We start from the raw sequence: 26,624 nt of genomic DNA, 5'->3' as shown, positions 1-26,624 counted from the left end.
TATAATGGCACTCTGGTAAAATAGCACACACATGCCACAATAAAATATTACAATATACGCTAAAAAAAAGTATGTATATTTTATCTACATGATCTGGCGACCCCCAAAATGTGTCTCCCGACCCCCAGGTTGGGAACCACTGCTCTAAAACAAGGGTCTCTAACCTTTTATACCCGATGAGCTACTTTTACACAACATGAACATCGGAGAGCCACTTATGTTCAAAAACAAAACTGAAAAATGCAATACTTGCAAAGATGGTATTTCAAAGAAAGTGACTTGAGTTTAGTCCTTATACTTTACTATTGAACCAACTGTTCACAGATTGTGTTCAGTATGTTCAAAACAAACAGAAAATGCATCTCAAATTTTAGTTATCAAGCATGTAGAGATGTAGAAAGTCTTTGGCGAGCTACCTGGGGGAACATGGAAGAGCTTGGTCGTTTCTAACTTCCCCCACCGTTTGGCCCCATAGGGGAGGGGAGGCTAAATGCTAACAACATCTGAGCGCACGCTTAAAGAACAGACAGGTACGCATCAACTCGTCTAAGCTCAGGTAAGAACATATCTCAGTATGGAAAAGCAGTGGCCTGTTCCTTTAACATGTAGTAAGATTATCCATCTGAAGTTGTGTGTTGCATTCCTGCTGTAGAACTGTTCTGTCATAATCTAGGTAGAGGCTGCAAAGAAAGACTCCGGGAGGAAAACTCAATGGGCGATTCAAAATGCACAAATGTGACCTTTTCATTATTCCTCAGCGATTGTGTCTTCAATAATTGCAGTATTTAGGCGCCTATTCCATTTGTTTCCCCTGTCTTTCGGGCTCTCTGTGGGGTGTTGATAAACTGGCCCACAGATGCTCTGGTAAAGACAGCGCCGGCGTTAGAACAACCCGTCCATCACGGCTCGGTGTTATTCTGAAGATGAGAGAAGGTCATGAATATTCCATGAAGGGGCTCCACCTGTCGATCACGCCATTCACCTCTGTTTGTCTGAACTCTGCGCGGTCAAAGTGGCGCCACTGTAATCTTTAAAGTGTGGAGCGTGTATCTGCAGGTATTTGAGAAATCTTTACAATATCTCTATAATAACCACAAAAACATTCCCCATAGCTTCACTTCAGCTGCACGGTAGAGCTGCTTGATTATTGAAAAAATTATAATCACTTATTCATAATTGGCCTTTAAAAAAAAGACTATCTTTATTTTATTTATCTTCACTTTACTGCGCAATAATCTTCACTTTACTGCGCAGTAATCTTCACTTTACTGTGCGGATGCCAAACTACTCCTGGTATTATTACGCCTTACAATATAGTCCCCCCTTTTATCCGCTTAGAAAATCCACATTGTTTAATTTTGTGTAATTATACTTTGTAGTGGAACACTTCACGTAACCATATTTAAATAGAGAAAACATGGAAGAGCTTGGTAGCTTCTATCTTGACCTGTTTTGGAGCTATAGAGGAGAGAGGGAGAGGCTAAATGCTAATGCCGTCTGTGCTGTGTTTATGTAATTGAAGGCACGGGTGAAGGTCCTAAAGAACTCGTCAAAGCTAAGGTAATGTAAAAACGGTGGCCTTTAAAGGGGCTAGATGCAAGTTAGCCATTTTATACTCACTACTGCCACCTCAGGTCATATGTGTAACTGCACCTTCTTTATTAAGCTCGTGCATGACGGCACTTAGGACTCAAAGTGACACCTTTTTGAGAGACAGTGCAGGATTTTAGAGGCAGTTTTGGTTTATTGGTTTATTTGGTCGGGACAGTGCATGTTAATGAACATACATGGGTCTCATGCATGTAAACAAGCCACACCGGATTGTAGCCTTGAGCTAATTTCCATCCGTCGTCCCCCATGCGCACTCACAAACACACTCTCATTCATCCTGGCCTATTGTACATGTTTTTAGTGGTAGGGGAAACCTACACAGACACGGGGAGAACATGCAAACTCCACACCCCGTCCCTGGTGGGAATCGAACCCGGGACCTTCTAGCTGTGAAGCACGATCGCTAACCGCTGTGCTACCGTGCCGCCATTGTTGTGGTGAATATGTCTGGGCTCATTCTACACATTAGGACATTGTTGGAACATTTAGGGGGAGGAAATTGGATAATTTTACCATTTTTAAACTCCGTATAGTCTCTTTAAATTCATATGTTTGCAGGACATTTTTCTAAAATATTTCGGACGGTTTCACTTTCACCATTATCGAGAAAGTCCCCCCAAAAATGGAGATATTCATTTTCGCCAAGACAATTATTGAATATCATCCATTTAAACCCAGCCTCTGAGCCGTTGCGCCGCCTGACGAGCAAAGCCATGTTTCCAGGACCTCCACCCGCCGTTTGAAGCTGATCCTACACCGTGTACGCTTCGCCTTCTTCCTGTTCAAACGTCCAAATCACACCTCAGTCGTTTCGCCCCGTGGCTCCATAAATCTGTATTACACATTACGCCTTTAAAGACCCACAGAACTGCAGCGCAAGCCTCCACTTAAACACCGTGCATTTTTTATTATTCATATTCCTCGACAACTTCCCCAACCTGACCTTTTGGAATAAAAAAAATGAAAAAAAGATTAAATTATTTCCCCAACATTCAAAGTGTGCAAAAACCTATTACTGTCACGCTCCGAAGTGACAGAAATCAATTTGGAAAAACACAGTCGACGCAGAAGGGGGGGGAAAAAAAGCTACATGTATTTATTTATATAGGGACAAATACAGTTTCTGAACGAGCTGGAGGAGCTGTAACAAAAGTCGGGTGTCAGGGAGGGAGACGTGTCGCCAAATGGATTATTCCCCCGGATTTATAAGCCAGACAGAGCGGCCAGAAAAGAAGATGATAGATGAGAGGAGGGAGGGAAGAGAGGAGGGAGGGAGAGAGGAGGGAGGGAAGAGAGGAGGGAGGGGAGAGGAGGGAGGGAGGGAGGAGGGAGGGAAGAGGGGAGAGGGAGAGAGGAGGGAAGAGAGGAGGGAGGGAAGAGAGGAGGGAGAGAAGAGAGAGGAGGGAGGGAGAGAGGAGGGAGGGAAGAGAGGAGAGAGGGAAGAGAGGAGAGAGAGAAGAGCGGAGGGAGGGAAGAGAGGAAAGAGAGGAGAGAGGGAAGAGAGGAGGGAAGGAAGAGAGGAGGGAGGGAAGAGAGGAGAGAGGGAAGAGAGGAGGGAGGGAAGAGAGGAGAGAGAGGAGAGAGAATAGGGAAGAGAGGGGAGAGGGAAGAGAGGAGAGAGAAGAGAGGAGGGAGGGAAGAGAGGAAAGAGAGGAGAGAGGGAAGAGAGGAGGGAGGGAAGAGAGGAGGGAGGGAAGAGAGGAGAGAGGGAAGAGAGGAGGGAGGGAAGAGAGGAAAGAGAGGAGAGAGGGAAGAGAGGAGGGAGGAAAGAGAGGAGGGAGGGAAGAGAGGAGAGAGGGAAGAGAGGAGAGAGGGAAGAGAGGAGGGAGGGAAGAGAGGAGGGAGGGAAGAGAGGAGAGAGGGAAGAGAGGAGGGAGGGAAGAGAGGAGGGAGGGAAGAGAGGAGGGAGGGAAGAGAGGAGAGAGGGAAGAGAGGAGGGAGGGAGAGAGAGAGGAGGGAGGGAGAGAGGAAGGAGGGGAGAGAGGAGGGAGGGTGAGAGGAGGGGGAGAAGAGAGGAGGGAGGGAAGAGAGAAGGGAGGGAAGAGAGGAGGGAGGGAAGAGGAGGGAGGGAGAGAGGAGAGAGAGAAGAGAGGAGGGAGGGAAGAGAGGAGAGAGGAAGAGAGGAGGGAGGGAAGAGAGGAGGGAAGAGAGGAGAGAGGAAGAGAGGAGAGAGGGGAAGAGAGGAGGGAGGGAAAGAGAGGAGAGAGGGAAGAGACGAGGGAGGGAGAGAGGAGGGAGGGAGAGAGGAGGGAGGGAAGAGAGGAGGGAGGGAGAGAGGAGGGAGAGAAGAGAGGAGGGAGGGAAGAGAGGAGAGAAGGAAGAGAAGAGGGAGGGGAAGAGAGGAGGGAGAGAAGAGAGGAGGGGGAGAGGAGGGAAGGAAGAGAGGAGAGAGGGAGGGAAGAGAGGAGGGAGAGAAGAGATGAGGGAGGGAAGAGAGGAGAGAAGGAAGAGAGGAGAGAGGGAAGAGAGGAGGGAGGGAAGAGAGGAGGGAGGGAGAGAGGAGAGAGAGAAGAGAGGAGGGAGGGAAGAGAGGAGAGAAGGAAGAGAAGAGGGAGGGGAAGAGAGGAGGGAGAGAAGAGAGGAGGGGGAGAGGAGAAAGGGAAGAGAGGAGGGAGGGAAGAGAGGAGGGGGGGAGAGAGGGAAGAGAGGAGAGAGGGAAGAGAGGAGAGAGGGAAGAGAGGAGGGAGGGAGAGAGGAGGGTGGAAGAGAGGAGGGAGGAAGAGAGGAGGGAGGGTGGAGTTACACACAGTTATACACTCTGACTGTGGAGAAAGTGTGTCTAAAGTAAAGCCCATCATATAAGTGCTTTTTGCAAACGGATAAACGCAAAGGCAATTTATTAACATGATGGCACCGACTAAAGAAGGAAAATAATGTTTAAAAAAAAAAAAAATTCAATGTGATTTTGTTTATTGCGGGTTATTTTTAGAACGTAACCCCCGCAATAAACGAGGGAACTCTGTAAACCAATCTTCATCACGATGTTTCTCTTTTCCCCTGAGGGAGACAGCGGCTTTTATTGGCGCGAGATCGTCCAATAGCCGATATTGTAAAATCCCCAAAAATCGGCCCGATAATATCGTCAACCTCTTAAGGTAAGGGTAAAGTATACTTTATTGCCCCCGTATAAATGTGTCCTCTGCATTTGACCTACGATGCTGCTGGGGCGACCCATAAGGAGCAGTGCCCAGGGACCCATCACAGTCAGGCTGATGGTCAGTATCACCCATTATCACCTGGAGAACTCAACTATTGTACATGTTTTTAGTGGTAGGACAAACCAGAGAACCCGGAGGAAACCTACGCAGACACGGGGAGATACACTCTTTCAATCTTGATGGAAAAAGAGATGATTTGCTGCATTGATATAATATTCAAGACAGTTATCAGACGCTCGTGAACACAAACCTAATCTAATCTAGCATCAAATTAAACAAACTGAAACTGACTCAAAAAACTAACGAGCCATCTGCCCAGTTTAACTGAAAAACAGCCTTTAAACCTCTGCCTGTCGCTGATTAAGAGTTTCACAAGTGGACAGTTGTTATTTAATTACTCAATATGTGATTGTTAACATGTGTCTCCATCTGTGTCAGCTGAGGCTGCGCTGAGGGACTGAGATGCTCGGATTGTAATGCAGTGTTGTTTTTGGCAGCCATTTTAGTTTGAGTATTTTGGATGAAAATGCTTTAAAGGGATATTTCAGGATTTTTGACATAGGGCCTCATTTCCTCGTTATCCAGAGTGTTGCTGATTTCTGGAGATAATTCATGCATTTCTTATGTTCGAACAGTTTCATGGTGCTAGGCTAATGCAAGGCTAGCGCATTTCTATGGTATCAGCTAGCCTGCATTAAAAACAGTGTGACTTTTTTTTTTTTTTTTTTACACTTTTTCCAATAAGCTTTTACATTTGGTTAAAACCAAGCTGGAGAGAAAGTGCTCTGTTCAGGTGGGAGGTAAGAGGTTAAAATAACTCATGTTTGAGCAGCATCAGCTTCGTGGTAATATAAGCTACGCAGCGGCGGAGTGATCTGCTAGAAAATAGTCCCTCAAAATGCGATCATTCATGTGATGCGAGGTCAGTTATATTCCAAACATTACTCTATGAACACAGACATTTATATGGTTAGTCTGGTGTTATAAGTGATTTGCCTCAGGTGCTCTGTGGAGCAGGTCACACTGTTTTTAATGCAGGCTAGCTGATACCATAGACATGCACTAGCCTCGCATTAGCCTAGCGCCACGAAACTCTTCAAACATAAGAACTGCATGAATTACAAAAAAAATATCTCCAGGTACCAGCAACACTCTGGAAACTAGGAAATGAGGCCCTATGTCAAAAATCCTGGAATATCCCTTTAAATTTTAGTCAAGTTTTTGTCAGTTTCATTATAAAAAGTTATAATTAATTTCGATAAGTCTAAGCTCAGAGGAACTAGCGTAGCCACATTGTGCAACAAGCCAATTGTAATGAAGTTTGAAGAGCTGAAAACCACAGGATTTGCTGTTTCTACACTTTAAAAAAAATGTTGCTCCAAAAGGCAAACAAACAAAAGCTGCATAAAATATAAAATAAAATGATGGTTTACCTTAGTGCAATACAGGTGCAGGGCGGTGAAGTCCCATTTCTTGGCGTATGACGCGTTGTATCTCAATATGACGCTCTGTTCAAATGGAAAACAGGATTTTTTTAATGCAGTTAATTGTTCAATTTACACAAACAAATGGTTAACATGCAAAAATGATCTCGTAAAGGAGGGTTTTTATTGAGTGCATTGAAAGTATATATATTTTTTGGGAGAATTACCCATAGAAAACCATAAGAAGAGAGAAATGTGTTATATTTTCTGAATGAAATACAGTAATGGTTTGATAAACTGCTGTGCATTCAGATTGAGTTACAACATGGCTTCTCTTTAAACCTGACCTTTTGGCTGAAACTACTAAATCATTTTCCTCGTCTGCTGCTACAGTGTTCAAAGAATCCAGATATGATATAAGTTACATGCGTGTTGAGAGAGAAATTATATAAATCAAACTAAGATTGTGGCAAATGGGATTCTGTCTGCACATCTTTAGAGTAATACCTCCATCTAGTGGCGTTTTCTGGAAGGAATACTGCACTGTCTGTGTACATTAAAGGGATATTTCAGGATTTTTGACATAGGGCCTCATTTCCTAGTTATCCAGAGTGTTGATTTCTGGAGATTTTTTTTTCTTAAATTCATGCAGTTCTTATGTTTGAAGAGCTTAGTGGCGCTAGGCTAGTGAATGTCTATGGTATCAGCTAGCCTGCATTAAAAACAGTCTGACCCGCTCCACAGTGCACCTGAGGTAAATCACTTACTTAACACCAGACTAACCATGAAAATGTCTGTGTTAATCGAATCATTATAACTGTTTTGCATTTATATTTGAGCAGCTTCAGCTTCGTGGTTGTATAAGCTACGCAGCGGCGGAGTGATCTGCTAGAAAATAGTACCTCAAAACGACACAGACATTTAGCTGATACCATAGACATGCACACTAAGCTCTTCAAATATAAGAACTGCATGAATTACATACAAAAATATTGGTAACACTTTATATTACGGGCCGGTAAGTCCATGGTACTTACAGTGGCACTTATTGTGGCACTAAAAGTGGTAATTACTAGTAATTGGGGTTAGGGTTAGGGAGTCACAGAGTTACCACTGTATCTTTCATTACTAAGAGATACAGGGGTAACTCTTAGTAATGAAGGTTGTACTTCTATTTAATATGGTACTTACTGGTAATTCAAGGATACTACAGCAGCAATTCATAGGAAGTAAATGAGGTACTTCTACAAAGAGAAGTAATTTCTAGGCTTGTGTGACTATAAAACAACATAAAACAGCATTAGGGAAAACAAGAAGTACAATCTTCATTACTAAGAGTTACCACTGTTTCTAGAAGGACATACCTTGTAATTCTCACTATAGTATCCTTTAAGTACCACAATAAGTACCTAAGAAGTATCACTATTATTACTAGAATTTACCACTGTAAGTACCCCCATAAGTACCACCATAAGTACCACTATAAGTACCACAATAAGTACCTAGAAGTATCACTATTATTACTAGAATTTACCACTGTAAGTACCACCATAAGTACCATTGTAAGTATCACTGTAAGTTCCCAGAATTAAGTATCACTGTAAGTACCACAATAAGTACCTAGAAGAACCACTATTATTACTAGTATTTACCACTGTAAGTACCACAATACGTACCTAGAAGAACCACTATTATTACTATTATTTACCACTGTAAGTACCACCATAAGGACATAGAATTACCACTGTTTCTAGAAGTACATACATACATGTAATTCTCACTATAGTATCCTTTAAGTACCACCATAAGTACCTAGAATTTCCACTGTAAGTACCACCATAAGCACCACTGTAAGTACCACAATAAGTACATAGAAGAACCACTATTATTACTAGTGTTCACCACTGTAAGTACCACCATAAGTATCTAGAATAACCACTGTAAGTACCAAGGACTTACCGGCCCGTAATGTAAAGTGTTACCAAAATATCTCCACTAGGAAATGAGGCCCTATGTCAAAAATCCTGAAACATCCCTTTAACATTGCAGTATAAAGTATGAGCCTCACCTTTAGTTCAAGCGGATCTGAAAATTCACTGCTCAAAGACTCTTCAATCAACTCCCATCGGCTTTTGTTTTGAAGCTCCTCGGTTTCCTGCAAAATCACGTCCACAAAGGTTTAAAAGATCAAGTCTCAGTGAGCTGCTGGTTTAAAGGCGACTCTAAAACGTTCATGTTCGGGAAGATAAGGAAGCTCGTAAAGTGTCTCACCTCATCTTTGACTGGAAACAGGCTCTTGCTGGAGCAGGGCATTTTGACGTGAACATCGTCCCAAACGTCCTGAAACACTGAGGGGTGAGGCGCCGGGAGAGAGCCGCGCTGGAGGAGGTCCGTCTGGAAGGGAGGCAAACGAGGCACAAAGGGGAATTAGTCAAGTATTGTGCAATAAAGGGTGAATTCGGTGCCAGGTTTGAAGGTAGTATATGATGAGTTTGACATAAAGCAAAAGGCTCAACAGCATAAGCATTTCAAATTGTGTTGGTTCTCAAGGTGACGATCCAATGAGGAAGGAGATGAGCCTCTTGCTTTGGGTGAAATGGCTAAAATATAGGTTCAAATGCAGTACAGCAGGGGTAGGCAAGTTTTCTTTATTGTTAACAAACCGAGGGTCGAAGCCGCTGATTATTAGCCCAAAGTAAAGCACAACACTGGAAACATGACCATCTTAAATGAGATAAATGACTTAAAATTGCTTGAATTAAAGTTCTTCGATGTTGAATTTGAGTTGGTACAAATGCAAATAGCGCCAACGGAACAACAATAAAACCCACTTCAAATCAGACAACTGTTTTTTCACTTGAAATGACACAAAATTATCTTTATTAAGAGAATAAACTACTACTAGAGGTTTTATCTCATCTAAGACCAGACCAAATCTACTCAAACCTTAGATTTAATCTCTTAATTCAAGTAGATTTGTCATTTCTTCCTTAAAACGAGAGTGCACTTCCTTCAAATGCCAGTGTTGTACATAATATATGACCTCATTGGGTGTATTGACAGTATTTCTACCTTTTTTTCCTCCCATTTAACACTAATAATGTTAAAAGTACTCTCTGATTTGTGTGATAATGTTTCTCAAAATCATCTTGAGGGCCAGAGGTGCTGTGCTGAAGGGCCGGATTTGGCCCTCGGGCCTGACGTTGGCTACCACTGCAGTACAGGCTATTTCTTTTAATGGAAAATTAACCTCTTAAAGGGATATTTCAGGATTTTTGACATAGGGCCTAATTCCCTAGTTATCCAGAGTGTTGCTGATTCATGCAGTCCTTGTATTTGAAGAGTTTAGTGATGCTAGGCTAGTGCTAGGCTAGTGCAGGTCTATGGTAACTAGTAGCCTGCATTAAAAACAGTCTGATCCGACCCATATAAATGTCTATGTCGATAGAATAATGTTTGATTTGCATTTAAAATAACTGATATTTGAGCAGCATCAGCTTCCTGGTTGTAGCTACGCAGTGGTGGAGTGATCTGCTAAACTCAGTGTTTAACAACCAGGGGTACGGGGACGGGAACATAATTTTTTATAGGAAAAGCTGTATTTTTCAGTAAAATGTGTTGCCTTGGAAGAATTTTAGGTTTATTTAGGTTTAACACTGTCCCTTTTCTTACAAATACCATTTTTAAGTAATTACTTTCTAAATAAACTGCAACACCCCTGAGGTAGGGGGTACAAGGACGACCATTGAAAGGCCCAAGGGGTCCACAAGACAATAAAGGTTGGGAACCACTGTGCTAACTTACCGGATCTACAGTAGTTTGTTTACCTGCAGCCTCCATTACCACACGTGGAATTCACAAAGGAGCTTTCTACAAATCAGATATGGCAACGTTTGGAGGACGACCCCATGATTTTGAAGAGGTTTTTTAATGCAGGCTACTAGTTACCATAGACATGCACTAGCCTAGCATTAGCCTAGCACCACAAAACTCTTCAAATATAAGGACTGCATTAATTTAAAAAAACACTCTGGATAACTAGGAAATGAGGCCCTATGTCAAAAATACTGAAATATCCCCAAAGCCATAAAAATAATCCAAACCCTGATCATGACGGTGTGCTGGTCCGGTTCGTGCTTCAGTTTAGGCAGAGTTCTTCCACAGTCGGGCATCCTCTTCAGCTCCTCTATGGGCGTCCCCAGCCATTTCACATCGGGCTCCGGGGACCCTCCCTCCTCCTCCTCCTCCTCCTCCTCCTCTGAGCCGTCAGAAATGTCTATCCTACTCCGCTTTACAGCCGCCGCGCCGTGAGAAGACGAGCCCGGGAAGAAATCCGTGATCTTGCTTTTGGGCTTCCCTCCTCTTACGGACGGCGAAGTCTCTGCTTCCTTCGGCGCAGCCTCGCTCAAAATAGCGGAGTTTCCTTCCAGCTCTTGCGAAGTCAAAAGCTGGGTTTCGTCTTCGTCCGAAACCATGTGTTGTTCCGAGTTTTGGGCGGCCGTGTTTTCGTTGGAGGAGCTTTGCACGGGGCTGTTTTCGATCATTTCCACGTCATGTTGGTTTTCCTCCGAGCTTGTAGCTTTCTGAGGCTTCTCCAACCAGCAGTCCAGCGTGTTTTTGGACTTCTTTAGTTGTTTATGCTGCGTTTCCTTCGGTTTAACTTCGTGCAAGGAACCGTTCCCATTTTTTGGCTTCAAATCCATGGAATTATCAGGCGTATTCACCGCACCATTTGAAGGATCTGGAAAACATTGTCCATAATCTAATATTAGCTCAAACTATTGTGAAAAACGTTGAGAAAAGAGCTCTGTAACTTCTCTGTTAGTTTGTTACTTTACCTTGCACGGGTGATGGGGAAGTTGATGTGCTGCTGTTGTTTGTGTCGACTTTAAGCTTTTTGGCCAGAGGTTCAAAGTCAGTCAGAGTGGTCATTCTGCAGGCGAGACAAAACGTGAATATAAAGGAGGTGAGACGAGGTCGAGCATACACAGTGAAGAAGGCTTGACAGTTCTCCAGTTCGGCTTTACATAAATCTAAAAGCCTCTTGAAGACAGGGTGAGAATTGTAGCAAAATTTAAAGAAAATCAGGATGAAAATACAAGAGAAAGAAAAATAATGGGGGAAAAGTGACAAAAAAATGAGGAAAGTGTCAAAAATGTGATGAAAAAGTGACAAAAACTTACAGAAAAAGTGACAAAAACGTAAAGAAAAAGTGACAAAAATGTGATGAAAAAGTGACAAAAACTTACAGAAAAAGTGACAAAAACGTAAAGAAAAAGTGACAAAAATGTGATGAAAAAGTGACAAAAACGTAAAGAAAAAGTGACAAAAACGTAAAGAAAAAGTGACAAAAATGTGATGAAAAAGTGACAAAAACTAAAAGAAAAAGTGACAAAAATGTGAAGAAAACGTGCCAAAAAATGAGGAAAAACTGACCAAAATGTGACGAAAAAGTCACAAAAAATGTATGAAAAACTGACAAAAAAAATGATGACAAATTGACAAAAATGTAAAGAAAAAGTGACAAAAATGTGAAGAAAACGTGCCAAAAAACCAAGGATAAAACGTGAAGAAAAAGTGAGAAATTGTGAAGAAGAAGTGACAAAAAATGTATGAACAATTGACAAACAAAAATGATGACAAAAATGTGATGAAAAACTGAAAAAAACGTGACAAAAAAGTGATGAAAATGTGGCCAAAATGTGATACCCTTTTTAACCTTATAGTTTAAAGTTTTATAGCTTATTTCTATCTAAATTCTGTGTTACAGAATTTCAAATCCAGGCTGAAAACAGTTCTTTTTACCGATGCATATGACTGAAAGTATTTTATCTGCACTTTTGCTTTTTAGTGTAATTGATTAATTTTTTGTTGATGTTTTTATTGATTCTATTTGCTTTCTTGTATTTATGCAACTGTGAAGCACTTTGAATTGCCTTGCGTATGAATTGTGCTCTACAAATAAACTTGCCTTGCCTTGCCTTATATGTTTAATGTTGCACGTCTGCATCGAGAAAAAAATCCTAGTTTGTGAACCTGCTCCAAACAATGGCAATACAACTGTTCTGATTCTGCTGAAAACTCAAATGAGGCGTGACACTGGCCTACAGGCTGCAACCTGGGTAAACCAAACAAGAGCAAATGCACTTTTCATCTGCATTACCAGCAGACAGCATAATATGTTTTTCCTCATAATTAGGGCAACAAAAAGGGAAAAGGTTCGAGTTTCTTCACACTCCTGTTTTCACTTTTAAAATGTGAAATGATGTGAAAAAATAACAGACACATTTCTGATAACACAGGATGATGTAGTGATCATCGCATTACTGTGTGTTGTACTCACAATAAAACGGGGACTGTCACCACAGATGAGAGGTTTCTTCTGTTTATCCAAATATAATTCACACTTAGTCCTTTCTTAAGTAGGTGGCCGACTTTGAATAAACCTTTCAAGGCCATACAATGAAAAACAACACAAGAAAATATGATAAAAAATATGATACGCGCTCAGTAACTGTTTCTACTAAGCTGTCAACATAACAATGACAGTTAGCATCATTAGCTAACTACAGGCGAAATCCAGCCTTGTGCGGGATAAAAAAGCTTCAAACAAAAAACATTTGTCTGCCCTGGTTTGGACAGTACTTGTGTTTAAATAAAACGCTACGAACTGCTTTGATTTTTAAGTAAAATGGCACAGAGAGCAAAAGTCACTCCCTGGACCAAAGAATAAACACTACCGCATGCGTACAAGTATCGCGAGATTTCGGCACTTCGTTCTTTGTTCACTATGGAAACAGCGCCATCTTTCTTTCCAAAATATTACCGTCAAAATCATAATAAAATGGATAGAGCTGGGATTAAAGTTACGGCTTTATTTTGATGACACTTGAGATACAAAGCTTTTTAACTGGAAAGTTTGATTTTTAAGCGTTTTTATGGTGTTTTCGTAGGGTTTTTTGTGTGTGTTTTGGTTACTTTTTCATCAAATTTGTTGTTGATTTTGTTTTTGTTTTGCTTTTTCATCACTCTTTTGTCATGTTTTTGTCACATTTTGGAAGCGTTTTTGTTCTGTTCTCGTATTTTTTATCGCTTTTTGTCATGTTTTCGTTATTTTTCATCCAATTTTTGTCACTATTTTGTGGCTTTTTTGTCACGTTTTTGTTGCTTTTTTAGTGGCGTTTTTGTCACGTTTTTGTCTCTTTTTTTGTTTCATTTTCGTCACGTTTTTGTTGCTTTTTTGTTGCGTTTTTGTCGCTTTTTTGTTGCGTTTTTGTCGCTTTTTTGTAGCGATTTGTTGCTTTTTTAGTTGCGTTTTTGTCACGTGTTTGTTGCTTTTTTTGTTTCGTTTTCGTCACGTTTTTGTCGCTTTTTTGTTGCGTTTTCGTCACGTTTTTGTCACGTATTTGTCGCTTTTCTATTGTATTATCGTTGCTTTTCCTGCAGGTTTTGGTCACTTTTTTGCTTTTAGATTTTGGAAAAGCCAAACAGGAGAAAATGTGCTCGGGGTCACGTGGGGGATCCAGTCTTTCGGGAAGATTTTACATTTTTTATTATTTGTTTCACTTTTAATGTGCAAAAATAAATAAATAAATGCGATTTCCACTGTGAGAGTAAATGCGTTTGTTTAAATATCAAACGAATTCACATAATAACGCTTGTCTTTACGTTTACTTTTAGCTTTGGTGACAAATAGTAAACAAAGTTAGCGTCATTCTGTAAGCTAGTTAACCAACATTGCGCACTCTCGAACCCGGAACTCTGCTTCTCTAGTTTCCTTCTTAAACCGGATGTGCTTCGATGAGATTTCATGTGGTAGCGTGGCCGAGTGGTCTAAGGCGCTGGATTTAGGCTCCAGTCATTTCGATGGCGTGGGTTCGAATCCCACCGCTGCCAATACTTTATTCTTCCTCATCTCAACATTTTAGTTTGGGTTTGTAATCGCACTGCGGGCAAGACGGCAAGATTTTGTTTAAAACTCCTCTTTAGGGTGTTTGCTGGCCGTGTTGTTTAGCCTTTTAAGCGTCACGAAAGCAAGAGGAAAGGGAAGGCACACAGCAGCACAACACCGCCATCTTGTGGTAGATCCTTGTCCCCTGCAGTTTCAGTCCAGAAATACAACCCCAGTATGTGACAAACTGCACATCTTTAGGATTTACAACTTGTACTCAACTATATGTCTCAACTATTTAGATAAGAGGCCACTTTTCATTGTTGCTTTGTTGCTTTTCACATATTGAATATTGCATTACTTACTGGTCACTGACAAGTCTGACTACTGTAAAATCAATTGAGTCGCTATATAAGAAAACTTTGAAAATATTTGATTTTCATTTCATCATTGCTTAAAGGGGCTAGATGCAAGTTAGCCATTTTATACTCACTACTGCCACCTTAGGTCATATGTGTAACTGCACCTTCTATATTAAGCTCGTGCATGACGGTTGCCTGGCTCTGCCATACTCTTCCCTGTCCATTCCATGCAGGGAGTTAGTCTGGTCACGGAGCAATTGGAGCAGTTTGAACGGGCGGGCCTAACGCGCACAGATTGTCAGTGAAATAAACCAATTAGCGATTAGCGGACGTGACGACAGCTGTGTCCAATTAAACAAATATGAAGTGAATATAAACTCACGCGGAGAACGCGAGGCAAAATCCTTGACTACTTCATCCAATGATTAGTTTTGGCTGATGTTAACGTTAATTGAACTAAAAACATAGAGGTGCAGCGAGTGACGTAACCTTCTCATTTCTCTGTGACGGTCGTGATTGGTTCGGCTCGGCCTTAGCCGCCAATCAACAACTTGTCTACCGTGCGTGGCCAGACCCACCTTCTTTCGTGCAGAAAGAAGGTGGGTGTGGTTTATCAGGCTAACATGACGGCACTTCAGACCCGAAGTAACACCTTTGTGAGTGACAGTGCAGGTCAGGATTTTAGCAGCAGTTGTGGTGAACAGGTCTGAGCTCATTCTACAAATCAGGACATTGTTGGAACATGTAGAGAGAGGAAAATACATAATTTTTCACATTTTTAAACTCCGTATAGTCCCTTTAATACTTGAATAATATAATATTCCAAATTGTGAACATTTTAGAACATTTAAAATGGCTTGTTTGGTTTTTCAAGATTCTGCATGAACTCTCTCCACCATCCTTTAAATAATTAAAGCTGAGGTACCTGATTTTTCCTGTTCAAACACTGACATTTTTTGTTCTGTCCCAAACTTGTTTCTAGCTCTCACAGTCCTTCCTGTGTATTCAAATTGTTCCAAGAATGTAGTTATATGCACATTTCACATCCGTATACAGCACTGAGTGGTGACAAAGTGAAGCTGGGGCGGCCAACCCCAAGATAAATTCTACTAATTTAGATTGTGGAATCTAAATTTGCTCAATAAAACTCAAGGTGAAGACAGTACAACAAGGTCTGTGTTTTGCTGTGTTTACAACATACACTGACGTGGCAAAAAGAAATGTATTCCACAACACCAAATAATCAGGTACCCGAGCTTTAAGTTCAAATCCAGTACCAGTGGTAGAGTGAGCAGAGCCGCCACCGCCTGTGTTTAGTCACAGGTGTATCAGTGAGGTTTGGAACAGCATCCCAGCAAACATCAGAGACTGTCCCACATTCATAGTATTTAAAACTAAACTTAAAGGTTGGCTCAAAGGGAACCAGACATGTGACCACTGACCACTGTCCTTATGTTTTATGTCTAAGTTTAATTGTGTGGATGATCTTTGGCCTTTAATGTTGTTCACTGGACGACAGATGGAAAGTAGCCATAGGTTAATTCTGGCACATTTACAATTATATGTTCATTAATATACATTGTCCCTTTAAATAAATTAATAAAACGTTTAGGAATAATATAATAGCCATCCTACAAGCATAAGTCTATGTTCGCTTCTTACAATTAAATCAGCTATTTAAATAGTTATTTTGGAAGTGTTTACACCATATAAATCTTTTTTTTCAAGTTTGTCGCCCCTCTTCCCCTCTTCAATGAACATGGACTCCGTTCATTGAACATCTACTCGTATCCATAAACCTCGAACCCGCTTATATGGATTAAAAAACAAAAAAAAACAAATGTATAAAACAAAATGAAAATAAAAACAGAACAAAACACCTTAACTTATTAATATAATACACGCACAAAGAGGGAAGGGGAAAAAAAACAAAAAATAAGTGGCAATGTAATGACGACATATGATCACACATGATCACACATGATCATATCCCTTTAGTTCTGTTTTACTTAACCATCCAATCACGTAATCCTCCCTCCCCATATGTCTCTTCTATTGTGTCCTGTGTCCTTCTCACTTGAGTATATAAGATAAAAAGTGCATATATTTACACATCACTTTATACCTGTATATCACTTAATAAAAAAAATAAAAATAAAAAAATTGTCGCCCCATGTTCCACCACATGACGTAAATTGACAAGCTAAGAGATAATTATGAAGTAATTCACTTGTTAAAGCAGCTCTACGGTACATTCAAGCCCCATTTAAGAGATATAAAGTAGGTGAGGGCTAATTATGTATAAATTAATGATGTCAAAATGATTAATTACTTTAATACATGTTTAACTGACCGTCACAAAAGACAGCACAAGAAGTAATTGATGAAGTATTTTGACACTTTTGAGTCATAAATGAGGATCTTCTTCAGGTGCTGCAGCTGCATAATGATCAGATTTACACAATGATTAGATAAACTGACTGTGTTTTATAAAATCCAACTTTATTGAAACTATCACTTCGTCTCCTCCTTCATTAACTGCGCAGCCACGTATTGCATCTTCTTTATGGCCCACTGCGTGTCTTCTGCGGAGATGTCCAGGTGCCAGACGGCCCTGACAGAGTTCCCGTAGTGCGGGAACATCAGGACCTGGACGCCCTGGCCCAGCGCGGACTGCTCCCCCTCCTGGACCTCCGACATGCGGGCGCAGAACTGGGCCGGACTCAGGCCGGGGCTGAGTCCGAAGCGCAGGATGTTGGTCTCCACGGCGGACATGTCCACGGGGAAGAGGTCCGGGCTGCAGTCGAGCAAAGCTGAGGGGAGAAGAAAACTAGTCACTATGTTGTTCAATAATCCAGCAGCTTTGTTTCTGCCATTTTGAAATCCACCAGGGGAGCTGTAATGGGAGCAACATCAGGGCCGAGTCCCTGCCCCTTATAGGTGGAGGTACATACAAAATATCTGATCTTTTCTCATTCTGGGGATAAAATATTCCAAGCCAGTAGCAGATAGCAGATGGTTGATTAGCTTCTGTTGATTGAAACATAGTTGAGAACATTTTGCTTCATTTTGCTTTGGGACACTTTTGTTTATAAAGAGGTCACATTTGAGACCGTTCAAGGGACTGTACGGAGTTTAAAAATGTTAAAATTAGGTATTATGTCCTAATGTGTAGAATAAGCCCAGACCTGTTCACCACAACTGCCTCTAAAATCCTGCACTGTCTCTCTAAAACTGGTTCATTCGGGTCTGAAGTGCCGTCATGCACGAGCTTAATATAGAAGGTGCAGTTACACGTATGACCTGAGGTGGCAGTAGTGAGTATACAATGGCTAACTTGCGTCTAGCCTCTTTAACGACTAAATTTTATCTGTTTGTCCCATTAATTGTACCATTAACGGGCGAAGCTTAAGAAAATTGACATGGAAACCTGATATAACAAGACAAAGCAAATCTTTCCTGCAGCGATGGAGAAACATGATGTTGATAAAGTCCTAAAGTCTGCAGACCTTGAGCGAATGTCCGGGCGTTCCTGTGGTCGTCCTCCAGCCTGTGGACCATCTTCAGCAGAGACAGTTTCCCCGCAGCCGCTAACACCCCGGCCTGCCTCATCCCGCCCCCCAGAGCCTTCCGACAGCGCACCGCTCTGGAGATGAACTCACTGGGACCGGCCAGGACGGTCCCGACGGGAGCCCCCAGACCCTGACGGGGAACAGGACAGGAAGTAGAACAGAGCTAATAGAACTCTATGGACATGCAAGCACGCTTTACCCAAAGGGGATATTCTCAAGCTCACACTAGAGCCTTGTCATTGAAGAGGACTGAACTGCTCACTCCTAAACCTAGACAGGAGCAAACCCAGAAGCCCTTTGTTGTCACTAGTTACAGTAAAGAGGCAACTCAGGTTAAACGGGTGATACAAAGAAACTGGGACATCATTGTGAGCGATCCTCTCTTAAGAGAGGCTTCCCTGAGCCTCCAGGAGTCAGCTTCAGAAGAGCCCCCACCATTAAAGGAATAGGCCACCGTTTTTCCATACAGAGATATGTTCTTACCTTTGCTTTGACGAGTTCTTTAGGACCTGTCTGATCTTCACCCGTGCCTTCAGTCACGTAAACACAGCGCAGACGGCGTTAGCATTTATCCTCTCCCTCTCTCCTCTATAGCTCCAAAACAGGTCAAGATAGAAGCTACCAAGCTCTTCCACGTTTTCCCTATTTAAATATGGTTACGTGAAGTGTTCCACTACAAAGTATAATTACACAAAACTAAACAATGTAATCTTCACTTTACTGTGCGGATGCCAAATTACTCCTGGTATAATGGTTGGTAGCTTCTATCTTGACCTGTTTTGGAGCTATAGAGGAGAGAGGGAGAGGCTAAATGCTAACGCCGTCTGCGCTGTGTTTACGTGACTGAATGCACGAGTGAAGATCAGACAGGTCCTAAAGAACTCGTCAAATATCTCAGTATGGAAAAACGGTGGCCTATTCCTTTAAAGACAAGCTTGTGAGGAGCTATCTTCCATCCACTAAGCCCACCATATGGCTTTCCCGTCCAAAAGGGAACTTTTCCTGTGGCCATTGTAGATATTGTGAGAATATGGTGAAGACTGACACTTTTATGGACCTGGCTACTAAAAGGATGTATTCTATAAATGGTTTTATCAATTGCAACACCACCCATGTAGTGTATCGCCTTGAATGCCCCTGTGGGTGCTTCTATGCGGGCCTCACTAAAAGGAGGCTAAGGGACAGAGTGGCTGAACACAGATATGCCATTCGCTCTCAAAACCTAAATTATCCTATGGCCAGACATTATATGGATGTCCATAACAGCCATGACTACACCCTAAAGGTGTCAGGAATTGAGGTTATCACCTTAAATGCCAGGGGTGGCGATAAAGTCTTACGTCTAAGGCAAAGAGAATCATATTGGATCCATGCTCTTAATGGTCAAGATAGAAGCTACCAAGCTCTTCCACGTTTTCCCTATTTAAATATGGTTACGTGAAGTGTTCCACTACAAAGTATAATTACACAAAATTAAACAATGTGGATTTTCTAAGCGGATAAAAGGGGGGACTATATTGCAAGGCGTAATAATACCAGGAGTAGTTCGAAATCCGCGCAGTAAAGTGAAGATTACTGCGCAGTAAAGGGAAGATTACTGCGCGGATTTCGAACTCCTGGTATTATTACGCCTTACAATATAGTCCCCCCTTTTATCCGCTTAGAAAATCCACATTGTTTAATTTTGTGTAATTTTACTTTGTAGTGGAACACTTCACGTAACCATATTTAAATAGGGGAAACGTGGAAGAGCTTGGTAGCTTCTATCTTGACCTGTTTTGGAGCTATAGAGGAGAGAGGGAGAGGCTAAATGCTAACGCCGTCTGCGCTGTGTTTACGTGACTGAAGGCACGGGGGAAGATCAGACAGGTCCTAAAGAACTCGTCAAAGCTCAGGTAAGAACATATCTCAGTATGGAAAAACGGTGGCCTATTCCTTTAATGTTACAGAAGACCCTGACCTGAATGAGGATCTGGACCTCTCTTGTTTTTTGTAATTTTGTTCTTTATGTTTTGTTTTGTTGCCACTATATTGTGAAAATGAAATGTCTACCCCTTGTGTCCAAAAGGAATGACAGCATGTGTCTCATTGTCCTGGCTACACACCTGTAATCAGACTCTCTGTCTCCACACACACCCTGATAAAGGCGCCATGTGTTGGTGTGCTTCTTAATGTTTCTGGCCCATTAAAAAAGCCTTTTCTATTTTTGCAAAATATGAGCGCCTGGACCTGATCTTTTCTGAAGAGCGAACAGAACGTTTGGGTTTTCAGTCTCTGCGGCCGCACCTTGGACAGACACACGCTGACGGTGTGAGTGTGCTGGAGGATGGTTTTAGGAGGCACTCCCAGAGACACGGCGGCGTTCATCACCCGAGCCCCGTCCATGTGCACCTTCAGGTCGTACTTATCCGCCAAACGACGCACCTACACACACAACATATGCAAAAGTAAAGGTAAGAATGACAAGCCTGTGTTCAATAACGACTTAAAGAAGGGGGAAAATGTAAATAAAAAGTCAATTACGCCAAGGAACTTCCAGAGCCTGCCCCCACTTCCTATTAGGCTTCAGCAGCAACTAGCAAAGATGTGTCCATGTTTGGCACCCTGTCTATGGTCTCACCTTCAAATGGAATAAATTTACTGATTAAGTTGTTTAGTTCTTTTCTAATGGTGATTCTACTACAACAGGGGAGGACTGGCCATATGTCCATTCTGGAAGAGCACAGAAGGGCCACTGGCTCTAGGGCCACCGGTCTCACCTCTCACTTTACCTTACCCTTACCCCCGGGCGAAACCGAGCTTTACCCAAATTGTCTCATGTAAAGCGCTTTGTGACTATATGTCTGTGAAAGGCGCTATATAAATAAAGATCTTCTTCTTCTTCTTCTTCTTCAAATCTAAAAGCTTAACCTCTTAACTCCCGCCTGAACCGAGAGGATCTTTTTACTCACGTCATCAGATTTTCCATCATTTCTTTGTTGGGTATTAAACACATTTTTGTCATTTTTTGTCACATTTTTTCATCTAATTTTTGTCATTTTTTTGTAAATTTTTTATCACATTTTTGTCACATTTTTAAAAAAAAAATGTCACATTTTGTCACTTTTTTTGTCACTTTTTTACCACTTTTTCATCAATTTTTCGTCACTTTTTTGTCAAACTTTTCTCACTTTTTTGTCACATTTCCATCATTGTTTTCGTCTCAGTTTTGTCACTATTTTCACACCTTTTTTTCCAGAAGCTTTTGGACTGGGGTAAAGCCAAACTGGAGAAAATGTGCTTGGTTCAGGTGGGAGTTAAGGGGTTAAAAGAAAAGCATCCAAAAACAAAAATGCGCTGGAAAAGCAACAAAAAAGTGACAAAAACAAACAAACAAAATGTGACGAAAACGTGACGGCAAAGCAATGAAAAAAGCGTTGAAAAAACAACAATAACATGAAAACCCCCCCCGAAAAACAAAAGACGAAAACACAACGAAAAAGTGACAAAAAAGTGACGAAAACACGACAAAAAAGCCACAAAAAGTAATGAAAAAGGAACAAAAACATGACAAAAATGCAGCAACAACGTGACAAAAAGTTACCATCACTTTTCTAGATTTTATCTTTCAAATGAGGCGTTACAGTGTTGCTCTCCAGTCAAAAAGCTTTTAGATTTGGGTAAAGCCGAACTGGAGAAAATGCTCTCGGTTAAGGCGGGGGGTAAGAGGTGAACGTATGTATTTGTGGAAGTGTCACATTTATGCTAATTTGGGCCAGGCTGACCAGAGTCCAGGGCTGTTTTTCAGTCCCAGCCCGCCCCTGTACTACAACATAATAAAAGACAAAACCAAGGAGTTTATCTGCCATAAAGATGAAGTGTGGCGATTAAATGTGATTATTTACTATATGATTGAAGCCTTTGCTATGGGAAAAGTGTAGCACTAGTAGCACCAGTATTTGAAGATGCCTGTGTGAGCTTTAAGCCATACAGGAGGGGTTTATCTCTCGATCTGTGGTTCCCAAAGTGGAGTCCGGGGACCACTGGAGTGCACCAGCCCCTTATGGCTCCTCCTGCAGGTGGTTGCATGGTTCTAACCGGGCCTGTTGGTCTCTCATAAGGGGCTTCTGAACCGTCACCAAGGACCTGTTTGCCCTGGGAGACCCTACCAGGAGCACGAAGCCCCCGATAACAGAGCTCCAAGGATCATTCGGGTGCTCAAACCCCTCCACCAGGTTAAGGTGGCGGTTCCAGGAGGGGAAGTAAGTTTAGCAGTTAAATAATATCAATAAGAATATCTCCTCTCTCAGTGCCGCTGCCTGCTTTACGCTCATTACACACGCCGCTGTTTTATTAATGCAGTTGATAAAAATATGACCAGTATTTGATGAGAACGGGGGGAAGAGGATTAAGAAACATGTGCCAACACGGCCAGTGATGAGGGGAGACTTCACGCACAGGCATTTTCATGAAGTCTCCGTTCATTCATCAGGCAAAAGGGAAAGTTCAGATGCCCCAGCAGAACGTTAGAGGCGTGTTCTCTGGAGCCCATCACAGTGGAGAGAGAAAGAAGGAAGAAGCAGAGAGAGAGAGAGAAAATGGGTGAGAGGGGAAACGCGCGTCTCTGCGATACATCTGCGTCTTTGGGCTAAAAACAAGTTTTCACGACTGATCAATGATGTGGGGTGGGGATGTGGGGATGACAAGTCGGGGACACGCAACAGAGTGCATGCACGATGCAACGTTCTGCAGAGCCAGAGACAGCCAGATGTGCGCAATGCTTCCTGCAGACAAGGGTGTCGGCTGCGCTGCTGTCTCTGTCTTGGGAGAGGCAGACGACGTTGAAAAATGTGGACCGTCGGGTGTGCCAGGGATAAAAGTGTGGTGGCCTTTCCAAACAAGCTGTTAGACAACTGCACTTTAGCCAAAATGCTGAGGCTCGAGTCCTGACCAGAACCAGGAAATACGACCATATTAGTCCAGTGCCACGGTCTCTACACTGGCTTCCTGAATAGACTTCAAAATAGCTCTGCTTGTGTATAAGTCCCTTCATTGTCAAGCACCAAAGTAAATCTCGGACATGTTACAGCCGTAGGATCCACCTTGGGCCCTGAGATGCTCAGGGAGGGGTCTCCTGGTGGTTCCCAGAGTCACCACCAAACAGAGTAAGGCCGCGTTTCAGTTCACGCAGCTAAAGTCTGGAACAGTCTCCGTGAGGATGTGAGACAGGCCTCAACTCTGTCAATGTTTAAGTCCAGGCTGAAAGAGCGCCTTTTTACTGATGCCTTTGGCAATTGATTGCTTGAATGGTTTCACATCTCATCCAAGACACTGCGTCAGCGACATATTCCCAAATGTCGGGAGTGTCACTTGAAGTGTCTTGCAAGAGATATGAGGAAATAATTCTCTGGATACATCGGAGGAGCTTTCTCACACCACTGCACTGCTAAGACCACTTCCCACTGGGGAAGATTCAAAGATCACTCAAAGATACGCAAGTGGCTCCAAACAAACCTTCAGGTCTGTTTTGGATGAGAGTACCATACTTCAAAGCACTAAAGAGTATTGACAGCAGAACTCGACGCACCTCCTGGAGGAAGCTGAGCGGCAGCACTCGCCCCCCCTGGATGTTGTGGGTGTTCTCCACACAGATGAGCCTCGACCGCGGATAGTGCGGGTCGGGGAAGCCGTGCCGGATTTTGGACTCGAGCTGCTCCAAGTCGAAGGTTCCGTCGGGGAGATTGGTGACCGTGGTGGAGTGGACGCCAGCCAACTGAGACCCAAAACATGAGATTATAGAGACTGCAGTGGAAGAACATTGAGATCAGAGCACAAAGTATCTCCACATTATTGAGTTATTGAGTGACTGAGGTCTTCATCTGATATTTCACATTTTTACAAGGTTTCCACGAGATAGAAAGAAGCCATAAAAGTCTCCTGTCTCTGTAGTTGATCGTTTCTCACCTGGGCGCTCCCTCCTTGTTCGTAAATGTGCAAATGAGACAGATCTCCCACAATCATCTCGTCTCCGCGCTCCCTGCAGTGCACCATCACTGTACGGACGAACACGAGACCAGGTTAAACATTAAAGCTGGTTATAAGATAAGATAAGATGATACTTTATTGATCTCACAGATGGAGAAATTGCATTCGATGAGAGAGCATCCGGCAGCAGCACCCATTCAGTGCGCACCACTATGAGGTTAAAGATTAAACATGTGCTGTATATCAGGGTAAGAGGTGACAGAATATATAATCTATCTCTCTGTCTTTCTGTCTATCTATCTATCTATCTATCTATCTATCTATCTATCTATCTATCTATCTATCTATCTATCTATCTATCTATCTATCTATCTATCTATCTATCTATCTATCTATCTATCTATCTACCTATCTATCTATCTATCTATCTATCTGTCTGTTTTGCTTCTGTCCCTGTTTATTGAGTTACCTGCGATTAAGTTGCTCATAGTTCCTGTCGGCACAAATAGAGCGGCCTCCATCCCGAACATCTCAGCTGCTATTCTCTGCAGCTCTGAGGAAAAACAGACAAACACAGATTTTATTTCCTCACACACTGCCTAAATATTAAGGTAAACAGAATGATTGCTATACGATAACAGTTTGGCTTTTAAACCTGCATTATCTTTTTTAATTTTTTTTATACCTTTTTATGGCCTGAAGCAGTGGTACGTGCTGTGTAACAAGTGCGCTTCTCCATTGTGAAATCAATATTTTATCTTATCTTGTGAAATGTGTTTGTATGTATATTTATAATATACGCAACTACGAGAGACTGATTACTGCTACCGATTCAATGAACTTGTTTTATATGATGTATATTTAATGCATTAGCTGAGTTGTTCTAATGTGATTGTAATGTTATGGCTCATCACTGATAGAATGATATAACTCTATGGGATTTTTAAAGGCGCATTATGGAACTTTTTATACGGAAAAAAAAACCTTGACCTTAGCCTTAAAGGAATATTTAAGTTTTTTTTAAATTCATGCAGTCGTTATATTTGAAGAGTTTAGTGGTGCTAGTCTAGTGCTAGGCTAGTGCTAGGCTAGTGCTAGGCTAGTGCTAGGCTAGTGCATGTCTATGGTAACTAGTAGCCTGCATTAAAAACAGTCTGACCCAAGCACAGAGCACTTGAGGCAAATCACTCACAACACCAGACTAACCATATAAATGTCTGTGTCAACTGAGTAATACTTTAAATATAACAATTTTGCATTTAAAAGAACTTATATTTGAGCAGCTTCCTGGTTGTAGCTACGCAGCGGCGGAGTGATCTGCTCGGTTACCGGATCTACAGTCGTTTGTTTACCTGCGGCCGCCATTACTGCACCTGGAATTCACAAAGGAGCTTTCTACAAATCAGATATGGCAACGTTTGGAGGACGAGCCCATGATTTTGAAGAGGTTTTTAATGCAGGCTACTAGTTACCATAGACATGCACTAGCCTAGCACTAGCCTAGCATCACTAAACTCTTCACACATACGGACTGCATGAATCTCATTTTATTTACTTTTTTTTTTCACCCAAAGTTAGTTGTGTCCCAGTGTATTTCATGTTCTTTGCTGGATGTTTTAAGAAGAAAAACTTTATTTATATTTAAAGTTTACAGTCATTTTTAAGCTTTATTATAATTATCATTATTTATTGAAACAGGGACAATGTACAGAACCATTAGTCTTTACAAGAGGAGATGGTTTGTACCAGATTTAGCTCAGCAGCTATTTTCCATCTGCAGTCCCTATGGAAGAGTTAGTTTCTATTGCATTATAACGCCTTCAATAACATCGTGTATCAATTATAGTATTATAGTATTTTTTTTTTTCCCACACATAAAAAAGTTCCATAATGCACCTTTAAATTGTTTTACTTCCGGATTCAGGGAAAAGCCTGAATGGTTGAGCTCCATGCCGGATATAAACTTTCAAATTGATCCTTTTTCTTAATCACATTAGAAAACTTGTGCATTGAGCCCTTGCAGCTCATAGCAGAACTTCACTTCCGGTCAGACACGCACCGTTCACCGTGGGGTCCTCTCCCATCACGTCGTCGCCCACCTCCGCCTCGCTCATGGCTCTGCGCATCTCCGCCCCTGGCCTGGTCACCGTGTCGCTGCGCAGGTCCACCACCCGGGCCGCGGCGCTCCTCTCGGGCTTCGCGGAGCCGTAGTAGCCCCTGGTTGTTGTCGTCGTCGGCGGTGCAGGAGCGGCCATTCTGAGCCCGTGCGCCGGGAGAGTCTGCGTGGAGAGGCCGCCGCGCTGGAGGCACCTGCGCAGGAGTGTTTGGAGAAGCATGACGCGCGGCTTTGGGGGGGTTTTACATCGCCGCTGATAGAGGCCGGTGCGGACTTTGGAGCGAAAGAGGGAATGATTGACCCCGCGGGGAGTCAAAACAAGAGGACCCACGTGGGGGACTGACGTGTAATGAGCAGAGATGACCTGGAGATGGCGCTATTGAACAGTACATAGTCACAGACGTTTCCAAAGTCAAGCGAAGATCCATATGGGCCCCCCCCCCAAAAAAAAAAATATGTATACAGTACCGCTCCAAGGTTTAGGGTCACCCAGGCTTCTCTTTCAGCAGTGCTAGCATATTTGCAC

General features: G+C 42.3%; 2 protein-coding genes across 2 annotated transcripts in view; both read right to left on the bottom strand.

Moving 5' to 3' along the window:
* The window catches only part of LOC306978543 (poly(ADP-ribose) glycohydrolase), a 58,426-nt gene extending 45,509 nt beyond the window's left edge, over positions 1-12,917 (bottom strand). The window contains exons 1-6 of the mRNA XM_079577147.1: positions 12,537-12,917; positions 11,032-11,126; positions 10,297-10,934; positions 8,465-8,587; positions 8,262-8,348; positions 6,203-6,277 (exon numbers count right to left, since the gene is read on the bottom strand). Coding sequence (XP_079433273.1) covers positions 6,203-6,277; positions 8,262-8,348; positions 8,465-8,587; positions 10,297-10,934; positions 11,032-11,126; positions 12,537-12,652 — 1,134 coding nt within the window. The 5' untranslated portion in view covers positions 12,653-12,917. The remainder of the gene's footprint in view (positions 1-6,202; positions 6,278-8,261; positions 8,349-8,464; positions 8,588-10,296; positions 10,935-11,031; positions 11,127-12,536) is intronic.
* Positions 12,918-16,935: 4,018 nt separating this feature from the next.
* On the bottom strand, positions 16,936-26,410 carry tha1 (threonine aldolase 1). Its single transcript, XM_079577226.1, has 7 exons — positions 26,042-26,410; positions 24,452-24,535; positions 23,962-24,050; positions 23,585-23,770; positions 20,305-20,442; positions 17,956-18,148; positions 16,936-17,259 (listed from the first exon to the last, which is right to left on the bottom strand). The coding sequence occupies exons 1-7, from the start codon at positions 26,316-26,318 to the stop codon at positions 16,961-16,963; spliced, it is 1,266 nt and encodes a 421-aa protein (XP_079433352.1). The 5' UTR covers positions 26,319-26,410; the 3' UTR covers positions 16,936-16,960.
* Between the last annotated feature and the right edge of the window lie 214 nt (positions 26,411-26,624).

The sequence above is a fragment of the Gobius niger genome, assembly GCF_951799975.1.
Source record: "Gobius niger genome assembly, chromosome: 19".
Taxonomy (NCBI): Eukaryota; Metazoa; Chordata; class Actinopteri; order Gobiiformes; family Gobiidae; genus Gobius; species Gobius niger.
The sequence above is the reverse complement of the archived record's forward strand: the minus strand, read 5'-3'. Positions and strand labels throughout refer to the sequence as shown.

Excerpts from the sequence above, each read along its gene's own strand:
- tha1 (XM_079577226.1), bottom strand. The coding sequence starts at position 26,318 with ATGCTTCTCCAAACACTCCTGCGCAGGTGCCTCCAGCGCGGCGGCCTC. Across the intron at positions 23,771-23,961 it reads AACAAGGAGGGAGCGCCCAG|TTGGCTGGCGTCCACTCCAC; the intron begins GTGAGAAACGAT and ends TTTGGGTCTCAG. Across the intron at positions 18,149-20,304 it reads TCAGCGTGTGTCTGTCCAAG|GGTCTGGGGGCTCCCGTCGG; the intron begins GTGCGGCCGCAG and ends GTTCCCCGTCAG.